General features: G+C 43.0%; 1 protein-coding gene across 4 annotated transcripts; it reads left to right on the forward strand.

The window, feature by feature from the left end:
* Positions 1-2,077: 2,077 nt before the first annotated feature.
* On the forward strand, positions 2,078-7,043 carry LOC103702192 (zinc finger CCCH domain-containing protein 53-like). Of its 4 annotated transcripts, none has more exons than XM_039124443.1 (10): positions 2,078-2,662; positions 2,924-4,054; positions 4,157-4,333; positions 4,426-4,605; positions 4,719-4,813; positions 4,917-5,189; positions 5,336-5,492; positions 5,759-6,001; positions 6,100-6,159; positions 6,261-7,043. In XM_039124443.1, exons 2-9 carry the CDS (start codon positions 3,015-3,017, stop codon positions 6,131-6,133), a joined length of 2,199 nt encoding a protein of 732 aa, XP_038980371.1. In that variant the 5' UTR covers positions 2,078-2,662; positions 2,924-3,014; the 3' UTR covers positions 6,134-6,159; positions 6,261-7,043. The 4 variants fall into 4 exon arrangements, with proteins under 4 accessions (XP_038980371.1, XP_038980370.1, XP_017697078.2 ...); XM_039124442.1 differs by having other exon boundaries at positions 2,079-2,662; positions 4,426-4,611; XM_017841589.3 differs by having other exon boundaries at positions 2,079-2,662; positions 4,914-5,189.
* The last annotated feature ends 4,341 nt before the right edge of the window (positions 7,044-11,384 follow it).

Below are 11,384 nucleotides of genomic sequence, written 5' to 3' on the forward strand. Positions count from 1 at the left end.
TGGCCATGAAGGATTCGAGAACCGGAGACTTTTCCACGTCAGGCTGTCCGTGGCATTCAAGGCATTAGCACGTGAGTAGCGACCATACTTTCACCAGTGGCACCGCTATTTCCGTTATCTATTGGTGTAACAGGAAAAAGATGCTTGTTATTTGTCTGACCAATCTCAAAGTGGGGAATCTGAGACGTAATCATGATTGCTATCATGCAGCTGGAAAGAATGAGCAATGTTAGAAATGATTGATGATATACACGGATGATTATTTTTTTTCCAAACAAATACAAAAAAGAAAAAACAATGCTAAAGAAATTAACATGTAATATGATCGGCCAAAAAAATTGGTTAATGCGAACCTAGTTTTTCTACCCAGACAATAACCATATTCCTTAAAGTTTAAACTTCAACTTTTATAGAGCTATAAGAAGAATAAAGTTTTACCACGTAACCATGTAAATTTAAAAGAAATAGATCTGACCTTGAGTCATAGACTCTACAATAGCTTGCCACATTACAAGGAGATCCGCGTATGAAGAAAGTTTGCCATACTTCAAGAGAGGGAGATTGAAAGGAGTTTTTCTGAAGAGAGAGAGAGAGAGCTCTGTATGTATATTTTGAAAAAAAAGTTTTCATGACTTCCTACCGTTGTGAAATTCAGTTTATGCCATTATGACTATTAGAATTTACAAAATTCAAAATACACTTGTGGGCTTTAACTAAACAGGATCCAACAAACCAACCTCAATGCATCTTCTTTTTTTTTTTTTATTTAGTATCCACTGTATTTTGCTAAAATACTCATATAATTAAACAAATAGTGAAAAAGTAATAAAAGAATGACTGTCAGTTATGACAGCTAAATCCACTTCAAGCTATTGTGACGCAGGATTACAGGACCAAGGTTAAAATGATGGTGATGCAGCCAAATTGACTCTGTTATATCTGAAAAATTGATACCATCATTGCATTATGAATAAATAAATAAAAGTAGTGGTCGCAATGCTAATAACCATCAACCTAAAAACAAAAGACTGGTATAAATCATTATGACGACCGGTATTTTACACCACGAACGTTCGGGCGGGGGCGTGGGGTGGAATGGTGGAATGTGAGCGTGGGATCAAATCCGTGTGGTTGTGGGAACGAGGAGGTGACCGCACCAGCCATGTGAGGCTCCGAAGCCTCAGGGTACTTTTCGCCTCGCTTTAAACCCGTCTCGTCCCCTCCACTGCCCACCCGACCCCACGACTCACTCCCCCCCTCCCTGCGCGGTACAAAAACCCCATGTGGTGCCACCGTGCACATGATTAACCCAACCCCCCCTGGCCCCACCCAAAGGCCGCAGTGAAAGCTGAGCACTAAAAAATAACAATAGCAAGAGGCTCCATTTGGCCCAGAAATAAGAAAAATATAAATAATAAAAATAGTCATATCATGACTATTTTTTGTTTTTATTTTAAATAATGAAGATATATGTCTTTTAAAATATCTTTAAATGATGAGCTTTTTTGTCCGTATATATAATATATTTTTATTCTTAAGATATAGTTTATGACACATTTTTTTTGAAATAGTTATATCTGTTATAAATAAATTTGACCAATATAACTAGCTATACTCCTTTCCCAGAAACTGTGGTCCAAATTATTTTAACACTTGTACTTATTTTTATAACTGAAGCGAATATAGAATAAGGTTTTTAGTTGAATTCCATGGACGGAGACACAAGCAATAAAGGTCAAGAAAGGCCTAGAGACCGCAAGGATCCATGATGGTGAAACGAGAAAAATTTGCAGATGGAGGTGAACATTTACCAGCCCCATCATTTATCAATATCTACGAAAGGGACGGCGATATGATCGCCAGAGAGAGCTGATGCCATTCAAATCCGCAGAATAGTTGCTCCTTGGATTTATGATTAAGATAATAAAATAATAAATATGCTACGGTATGGTGGTGGTGCGCGAACTGGGATGCAGGATATTATTAGTTTAGACGTAATTATTATATTATTATTATCATCGTGAAAGGGGGGCAGCAGCAACAACAACAACACGAGAACAGCAATAAAGACGACAAAAGGAGGGAGCGAGGAGGGGCCAAGACCGGAACCCAAATCATGGCTTAGGGAAAAGGGCATTTGCCAGTGGAAGGAAGAGGGAAAGAGAAAAGAGTGAGAGGAGGAAAGGCCCATTGACCCAAGCCCCCGGAGCCTCGTGCCAGAGAAAGGAGGGGAGAGAGAGAGGAGCGAGGTTTCAGGTGCAGAGGAGAACGTGCCCTATATGAGCAGATCTGGATCTATCGACACACTACCACTCTCTCCTGCTTTAAACGACCAAAGCAGAGAGAAGGAGAGAGGGATAGAGAGAGGAAAGAGGCCATTAGAATCGTCGCCAAACCATACTGGGCGAAGCAATAAGTGAGCCGAAGAGGGCAGGATAATTGATAGGCCGTTGCTGGTGACTCGCAGCTTTCCACTCTTCTCTCTGATCTTTGGGAATGGAGTTGGCCAGTAGCTCAGGGCTGCACTGTTCTTCTGAGAGTAAGAGAGATAAAGGAGGGAGGGAAGAGGACTCTAGAGTAGCAGTGACCACGAGTGCCATAGAAAGCAGCAGCCTCGCAGCAGCGGCAGCTGCTCTTTTTTATTAGACAAACAAAGCTCAAGGTAACAAACACAAGCACAAGCACAAGCAGTGGTACTGCTTATTTGGGGAGAAAAGGAATAAGGTTTTAGACTTTGGCTTTCTTTTTTTTTTTTTGTTTTGTTCTTCGATCCCCCACCCTTTTCTCCACACAACTGCTTTTTAATGGCAGCAGTAGGAGGGGAGTTAGTGTCAGCTGCTCTTTCTCGTCTTGTTTCTCTCTTTTAACACACCCTTCATGCTTTCCTCTTTACCTTTTTTTCCTCTCTTTCCTTTTTCTTTAGCCGGTGCAGAAGTGAGTTAATAAAAGAAGAAAAGAGGAGGAGAAATAGGAAGCAGTAAAAGAAGAGGAGGAGTCTTTTGTTCTAAAATTCCATGGACGCCTACGAGGCGACGAGGATCGTGTTCTCGAGGATCCAGAGCCTGGACCCGGAGAACGCCGCCAAGATCATGGGGCTTCTTTTGATCCAAGACCACGGCGAGAAGGAGATGATCCGCCTCGCCTTCGGCCCCGAGGCCCTCGTCCACTCCGTCGTTCTCAAGGCCCGCAAGGACCTCGGCCTCGTCCCCCCCTCCACCCCCGCCACCCCCTCCGCCGCCGTAGCCTCCCCATCTCCATTCCTCCTCCCCCGCCAGAACTCCACCCGCCTCGGCCTCGCTCCCCCGCCGCCGCTCTCCGTCTCCTCCCCCTCCTCCTGGGCTCCGCCCCCCGTCTTCTCCCGCACCAACAGCAACGGCAGCGCTCTCAACGGCTCCGCGGACGACGTCCTCGTCCAGAACCCCGCTGATGAGCTCATAAGCCCATGCAATCCAGTCGTCGCCTCGCCGTTCCACGGCGCGGGAGACCTCATCGACGAGTTCCAGCTCCAGGACCAGCTCTCTTTCCTCAACGACGCCCAGGTCTCCTCCCCCCTCCCCATGGGCTCCAAGTCCGCCGCCGCCAACGACCTCTTCTACCAGGACGTCGAGTGCCGGAGCCCGAGTGGCGACGGGAACGGGATGCTCTACCCCTACGGGGTCGGTTGGGGGGCCAACGGCCACCACCGCCGAAGCTGCTCCGTCACCGACCTTTGCCTCGGCGCCGACCCCACCGGCACCTTCGGGTGGAAGCCCTGCCTCTACTTCGCCAGGGGCTACTGCAAGAACGGCAGCGCCTGCCGGTTCCTCCACGGGCTTCCCGACGACGCCGCCGTCACCGCCGCGGCGGTGGCCGCGGGGAGCAAAATGGATGCCGTGGTGGAGCAGCAGTGCCAGGAGCTGCTGCTGAGGTCCAAAAGCCAGAGGCTGGGTGGCGCTTCCCAGCTCATGGCCTCCGCCTTCCCCTACTCCCCTACTGTCTCCGTGCCGCCGTCTCCCTCGTCATCGAGCAAATGCCTCAACTTTTTGCTCCAGCAGCAGCAGAATGAGAGCCAAAGGTATTTGCTCTCTCTCTCTTTTTGTGACGCCAAAGATCCAATTTTAGCGTCCTAGTCCATGAATGGTTCTTAATAAAGGTGCTGGCTTTCGAATTCCGACAGGGCGGCAGCGGCGGCAGCGCTGATGCTCGGAGGCGACGAGTCTCACAAGTTCATAGGCCGGTCTAGAATGGAAAGGAGTGATTTTGCCGGCATGGTGAATCCGGCATCGAGGCAGATTTATTTGACCTTTCCGGCCGACAGCACTTTTCGCGAAGAAGATGTCTCAAACTATTTCAGGTTGGAATTATTTTGCTGCTGCCTATTAAATACTTAAGTTTGTTCATCCGGGAGCTAATCTTCGCCGCTTTGTTTCTGTTTCCAAAATGAAGCATTTATGGGCCAGTTCAGGACGTGAGGATCCCATACCAGCAGAAGAGGATGTTTGGGTTCGTGACCTTCGTCTACCCGGAAACGGTGAAGCTTATCCTGGCCAAGGGGAACCCTCACTTCGTGTGCGACGCCCGGGTCCTCGTCAAGCCCTACAAGGAGAAGGGAAAAGTCCCCGACAAGTACAGGCACCACTCCTCCCCCGCTTCCCTCCTGGCTCGAACAAGTTTTCCTAGCTTTTGAGCAACATTTGTTTCCTACCTTGATATCTAATTCCGACCCTTTCTGGCCGCAGGAAGCAGCAGCAGCAGGCCGAGAGGGGGGATTTCTCCGGCTGTACTACCCCTACTGGCCTCGACTCCAGAGACCCCTATGACCTTCAGCAGCTCGGTTAGTTCTTCTCTACTCCGTTTCGATATATAGAGTCAGTATTCTTTCTTTTCTTTCTTTTTATATTTAGTTTACTGAACTGGAGTGGATTGGAGAGCAGCAGCAAGGATGCTGTATAACAGCACCAGCAGCCAGGAGTTGTTACTGAGGAGGAAGCTAGAAGAGCAGCAGCAGGCAGCGGAGCTGCAGCAGGCCATTGAGCTCCAAAACAGGCGATTCATGGGCCTCCAGCTCCTCGACCTCAAAACCCGAAGCCTCTCCTCCTCCATGCCCACCTCCACCACCAGCTCCACCATTGCCACTCCTCCAACCATCACCATTCCTGCTCTGGATTCTAGGAGCAATGGTGGAAGCCAGGAAGACTCGCCATCGGAAGGTACGAATCCTTTTAGGTTGATTGAGCTAATCAGCTGGATTTGATGGATGGTTTAGCTATGAATGCAATCTAGTGGTTTCTATACTTGGATTATTTTTCGGGTGAACGGTGGAGGTGAATGAGAGGGTATATTTTTCTCTTCATAGGCAGCAAGAGCTTCGGTGAGCCGCCTGGCGCGGCACCAGACCTCAAGGGAAGCACTGCTTCCCACGGACTGCTTCGCCAGACGCCAGTCAACGCTGCCGATAAGGAGGAATCTCCCGGTGAGACGACCCCCAATGGAGATAGCGATTTCCAAGAAAGGTGATAAAATAATTGAAAAGCCCTCTCCCACTTGCCCTTTGTTTGTTATTATCTATAATACTGTTGTTGTTATTATTATTATTATTCTCTCTCTTCCTGTGAAACCATTTCTTTCCCACTACAGCGATGGAAAGAGAATAAAAGAAACTTAAAAGAAGAAAGGTTCTTTTAGAATTATTAACGCTTGGGAAGCTTTTATATGTATGGATATATATTGTTTTGTTTGTGTAACGGGCTGTATTATTTGTTCTTCAACAATTTGGCAGTGCCGAGCATAACCTGCCGGATAGTCCCTTTGCTTCGCCCACCAAGACTTCGTTTACGCTGGACTCGTTCTCGGCCGGCGAAGCCGATAACCTGGCGGCCTCTGCCGCTGCTACGGCTTCCTACATTGGTACCAGCAACAGCAGCAGCAGCAGCAATAACCATCTCTTCACCTCCACACTGCTGCCGGCTACTTCTACACTGGACATGGCCACCTTCAAATCTTGCCTCTTCCAGATGCCCAGGTAGCTTGCTTCTATTGTAGTAATTTGTCCTGAACTTACATCAATGTGTACTTCATCATCTAGAAGTACTTTTAAGTTAAAATGCTCGATTCGACTAGGTTCTCGTCCGGTCATGGAGCGATAGGAATGTAAAGTGGGGGTCAGCCCTCCCAATCAAAGTAAGCAGCAGTCCATATTCCCATCATTGTCTTGCAGTCAACGCTCAATTGATGGAATTCTATAGCTAGCTGTTCTTCATTGCTTGTATGTTATGTTGCAGGAAGGAAAGAGTGATAGTGGAATGGATATAGGAAAAGAGAAGTTGCAGTCAGGATGGATAGTTTTCCGAAGGTTCATATAGTTTTTGTTTTTACAGCTTTTACTAGACTATAAGTTATAAGAGTGGCTGTCCACTGTCTCCCCAACCCCTCAATGCAATGCCGTAGTGTTGCTGCTTGCAAGAAAGGAAACAGGGATAGGGGTGGTAAGGGAGAAGATGGGCAAGGGAAACAACAGCTCGGTCGTCAGCAATCAATCAATCAGCCTACCACCAATACAGCATTACGAAAAGCCTGCTACTTTCTACTACTATTACTAGTACTAGTGCAAGCTAGCTAGCTTACTAGCCTTCAGCTACCAGCCGTTAGATACTTAACATTTTGAATATCGAGTACAGACACCAAACAGAAGAGAACAGGACAGGACAACAGAAGCCAGACTGATTTGCGAAAGGATAGCTAAGCGAAGCAGAGGAAAGGACCACACCAAGCGGAGGAGAAGACGGAGGATTACAGAGTGAAGGTTTATTTATCACCATGAAGGCTGTCGTCATCCTCTTGCGTCGTCTCTCTCCTTCCCCCTTCCATTTGGCTTTTACTTTTTCTACTTTCATCTTCTTCTTTTTTTTTCCCCATCTTTTAAATCTACTGTAGGTAACAGTGATAAAAGAAAAAAAAAGTGAAAAACGATAATTTCAACTTCTTTTTTCACCTGTGTAGATGTAACATCTATAGTTTTACTCTCTTATTTAGTACTCTTGCCCATAGTTTTATCGTCTCTTTAACAGCCTTTGCATGTCCTTTAGATGTCAGTCGGTACCTCTGATTGTTATCATGGAGTGACGAGTCTTCTCTGTTCTCTCTCTCTCATTCTTCTCTTGGGTGGATGCAGCGGGAACAGCTACTGCAAGAAACTCCAATGACTAGGTTAGAGTGAAGTGACCTACACTCTACGGTGGAATTTTTCCGTGTAAGAATTCCCCGTACATTGGCAAAGGTAATTAATATCTTTGGAATTTGTCAGCGTCTTGTGGCTTCCTTTCCCTTCGAAGCTATCTTATAATTTATATTCAATCATCTTGCTATTAAATGGTAACCTTCTTTTTTTCCGAGGTGAAAGGTGGTTAAGATTAAATGGTAGCTTTCAAAAGGACTGGGCATGGTAATTTATGACGTTATAATTTAGTTCGCATCTAATGGTGGAACGGATGAGACTAGAAGCTTAAGTACTCGTTTAAGTTGATCATAGAACTCCTCACGTCTTGTCAATTGTAGATTACATTTTATATTAGGTAATAATTGAAGTACTAAATAGACTGTTCAACAAGACACGTAATTTAAAATACAAACAACCCTGTTTCTATGATAGCCAAAATCATCATCTCTCTACTCAAACTGGAATAGAAAATTCTTTGTTGTTTGAGGTTCGACGATATTAACCGCTACTTACTGATGCTGTGATGGTTGAAGCAAGTAAATTTCCCATGGTCGGAGATCCATCCTTTGCGGCCCCGCGCGGTGTCACGCTGTGGTCTTCGTCTCTGCGTGGCTCGTGTAATTTATCTGGAGATCACGGGGGTACTTACGCTGTCCTGTGGTCCACTTCTCTGTCTCGATCTCTGGGCAAACGGGCATTTCCTTTGCCGCTTCCCTCTCACTTTTTCTTTAACCTATTGCGACTGCGACCAATAGCTTTTGGGAGTTCGTGTGCGTTGAAGAGCGAGCTGTTGCTCCTTTCCTGTGCCTTTCCTTCTTTCTTTGTTTTTTGTTTTTTTTTTTAACAATGCCGTCAATTTTTTTGGCTGAGGAACGAGATCAGAACAATCTGGTGATGGTGATGGTGATGGTGATGGTGATGGTGATGGAGGCTTTTACTTAATGGGGTAGATAGATAGACATGATATTCACAGTAGGGAATGGATAAGCTCTGAGGCTAGCGTTGGTACGAAACAGGGCACTGATTGGTCCAGATGTTCACGAGATCCTCTGTCCGAGACAGTGATTGGTCTTTGTTTTTCTTTTCACCTAAATGGTACTTGTTTTTTTTTTTTTAAAGCTGACACCTAAGATTATTCTTCCCCCCCGCAATTGGTAACCGAACATACCTTTTAAGAAACGCGAAAAGATGGCGAAGTATGTGAAATCCATCTCAATGGGAGGTTCTTTGATTTCTACCCGCCCTTCTCTCCTGCAAGACTTCTCCCATGGGCTTCGGATCTCTCTCGCTCCCCTTGTGATTTCCATAGGCATGCAATATCTTCAAAACACCGTAAATCTCAAAAATTCTATATTGTATCCGTCATCAGATAGAATCAATAAATAGCTTTACGTCCAGTATATTAGATTACTAAATCCATACTATTACTTTTTTGCTCTTTGAGAAGATACATAAAATTTTTCTTTCTTTTTTTTTTGTTTTTCTTCTTCCAAGCATTTTTCAAATTTTTTTTTCATTTTGGTATTTAAAGAAGTCTGTCGGATCAAACCTCCCAACAAAGAGGATTAGACTGAGCTAGATCACTATAGACCTGCACGTAGAGGACGAATCACATTCTTATGACGGTATATATCATACGCTTCGATCCAGACAAGCTCTTTTCAATCTTCTGAACTATTCTAGTAAATTATTTCTTTATAATACTTTTATGAAATAAAGTTATAGCAGTTTTAGATAAATTATTTTCAACAGTCTAAGAACGTAATCTTTGAAAAACATGCAGAAATTCCAAAGTTACTTGTTATATTGTTTTAGTATAGTAATTTAATTTTATTGTTATTACATCTCTTTCTTGCATTTATTTCAAAATCTAGAGGTATATTATTGAAAGCCACCAATTAACGATTCAAACATATAAGGCTAATCTGCTTGAAACTTGTGTTTGCAGAACAAACTAAAGAAACAAAACTTCATAAATGACTTTTTTTGATGATTGCAGTTCAATCAAACCCGAAAAATTTAGTGAATCTTCTTTTAGAACGTGGCAAAGCCAAGTAAAATATTGGTTCACCACATTAGCGTTGATCTCTATAATAGAATTTTCTGATTCTAGACCACCATCTGGATCAACCTCTCAACCCTCTCCTAGCCCTCAAGCTGAATCATCTGGCTCTAACTCTAAAATTCCTGAAGAAATTGATTTTCATTGTCGTCATAGGATTCTTAGTGCCCTTGCTGATCCTCTATATGAGGTGTACTTTTCTACCAAATTGGCCAAGGAGCTTTTGAATGCTCTTGAAGTAGAATATGGTTGGATAATGCCGATCTTGATTGGTTCGTTATATCTAAGTTTCATAAATATGCCATGGTGCATTCTAAATCTATCAATGTCCAAATTTATGAATTTTAAGATCTTCTTAGAAAAGTTGAATTGACATATTGCAAATTTTCTAAAAATTATAGAGTCCAAGCCTTGGTTGACTCTTTCACTCTATCTTGGTTGAGTTTTTCTCGTGAGTTGAGCATAAGCAAGGCGACTTAACCCTATCAGAGATTATAAACTCTATCAGGATAGAAGAAGAGCATCGACAAAGCCTAAACCTGCTTTTGGACCCAAGATCAATTTGACCGAATCAAGTCAAACTTATTTCAAACCCCATGAAAAATTCTTTTAAAAAAATCAAAATCTTTCAAACCTTGTTTCTTCCTCTAGACCTCCTAAAAGCCATAACCGTCTATATCAGAAGCCAGAAAGGAAGAAAACCTTATGCTTCATATGCAGGCTGTCAAATCTATGGCGAAGGACTAATACCATAGGAAGACTGAACCTTGAAAGAAAGGATCACCTAAATCTCAAGTAAATAAGGTTGAAGATGGTTCTCGATCTTCCTTCAAGTCAGAAAGTCAAAATTCTTTAATTTTTCTTATCCATTCTTTTTGCGATTGATGGCTTGATTCTAGAGCTAATGTTCATATTTATTTTGATGGCTCATGATTCTCCACCTTTCAAGAATCAAGTGGAAGAGGTGTAACACTTGGAAACGACTCCTCAGCACAAGTGTCAGAAAAAATACGAGTGGACCTAAAGATGACATCTTAAAAAACTCTAATCTTCAACAAAGTGTTGTTCATCCCCAACGTTAGAAGAAATCTCATCAGTAGATCTCTTCTTGTATCTAGAGGCTATAAGATTGTATAAGAATTTAATAAGCTTATAATCACTCATAATAACGAGTTTGTTGGAAAAGGATTTGTATCGGAAACCTATTCAAATTGAGTGTAATTCCTAAAGATTCTAATAAAGACTCTTCATTTATTCTAAATTTTGAATCTTCTAATGTTTGGCATGGTAGGCTGGGTAATGTGAATTTTAATCGGACCCATCACATGACTAACTTGAATATGATTTCTGAGATCCATTTAGATTAAAAAAAAGGTCAAATGTGAAATTTGTGTTCAAGCAAAAAATACCCAAAAAATATTTAAATTTGTTAGTAGAAGTTCTAACCTTTAGAAGTTCTGAGATCCATTTCTAACTGAAGCTCCTCTCCAACTCCTACTCTATGGCCATGGCGGCGGTCCGTAACATGGATTCTAACAGGTCTTGGACCCTATGAAAGTTTTTGCATTGGGAGTCATAAATTTGCTGACGGGGCAGGATTCTTGAAGCTCTACTACAAGATTTATAATAGCAGCGCTGGTATAGAATTTTTATTCAATAGAAAGGGATGTGGTACTTATCGACTTTAAATCCGCTATATAACAAGGATGATAAACAGTCTTAGTGCTTCATTGTCGTGGGAGGCACGCAAGTGCTTGCACCACAATAAGAAAATATTAGGATATTATTATAAAAATGCCTTTAGATTTTTGGGTGATGGGTTATTGGGTTTGGAAACAACTTGTGGCCTAATATGTAACGCTTAGGTTGTTCCTGACATCTCATTCCATAAAGGGTAAGCATCAAGGTACATGGATTTGGTTAGGTATATCTAAACACCATGATGAAGTTTGCAGACAGTTGACTCCAATTAACTTTGTGCTCGGTGACAGTTTTCTTAAGCTTTCTCAATTTTTTGCTAAATCTAGTAAGAGCAAATCCATTGTGTTGAAATATTTGGAGAAGAAGGAGAAAATAAGAGAAAAAGAGAAAGAGAAAGAAAAGTGATTTTATTTTTCTGTTGTTTCT

This window comes from Phoenix dactylifera, chromosome 3 (assembly GCF_009389715.1).
Source record: "Phoenix dactylifera cultivar Barhee BC4 chromosome 3, palm_55x_up_171113_PBpolish2nd_filt_p, whole genome shotgun sequence".
Taxonomy (NCBI): Eukaryota; Viridiplantae; Streptophyta; class Magnoliopsida; order Arecales; family Arecaceae; genus Phoenix; species Phoenix dactylifera.

What these genes read in the sequence shown, in the direction of transcription:
- LOC103702192 (XM_039124441.1), top strand. Translation starts at nt 3,015, where the DNA reads ATGGACGCCTACGAGGCGACGAGGATCGTGTTCTCGAGGATCCAGAGC. An exon ending in CAGCAGAATGAGAGCCAAAG is followed by an intron (nt 4,055 to 4,156) that starts GTATTTGCTCTC and finishes GAATTCCGACAG; the next exon opens with GGCGGCAGCGGCGGCAGCGC. An exon ending in AAAGTCCCCGACAAGTACAG is followed by an intron (nt 4,612 to 4,718) that starts GCACCACTCCTC and finishes TTCTGGCCGCAG; the next exon opens with GAAGCAGCAGCAGCAGGCCG.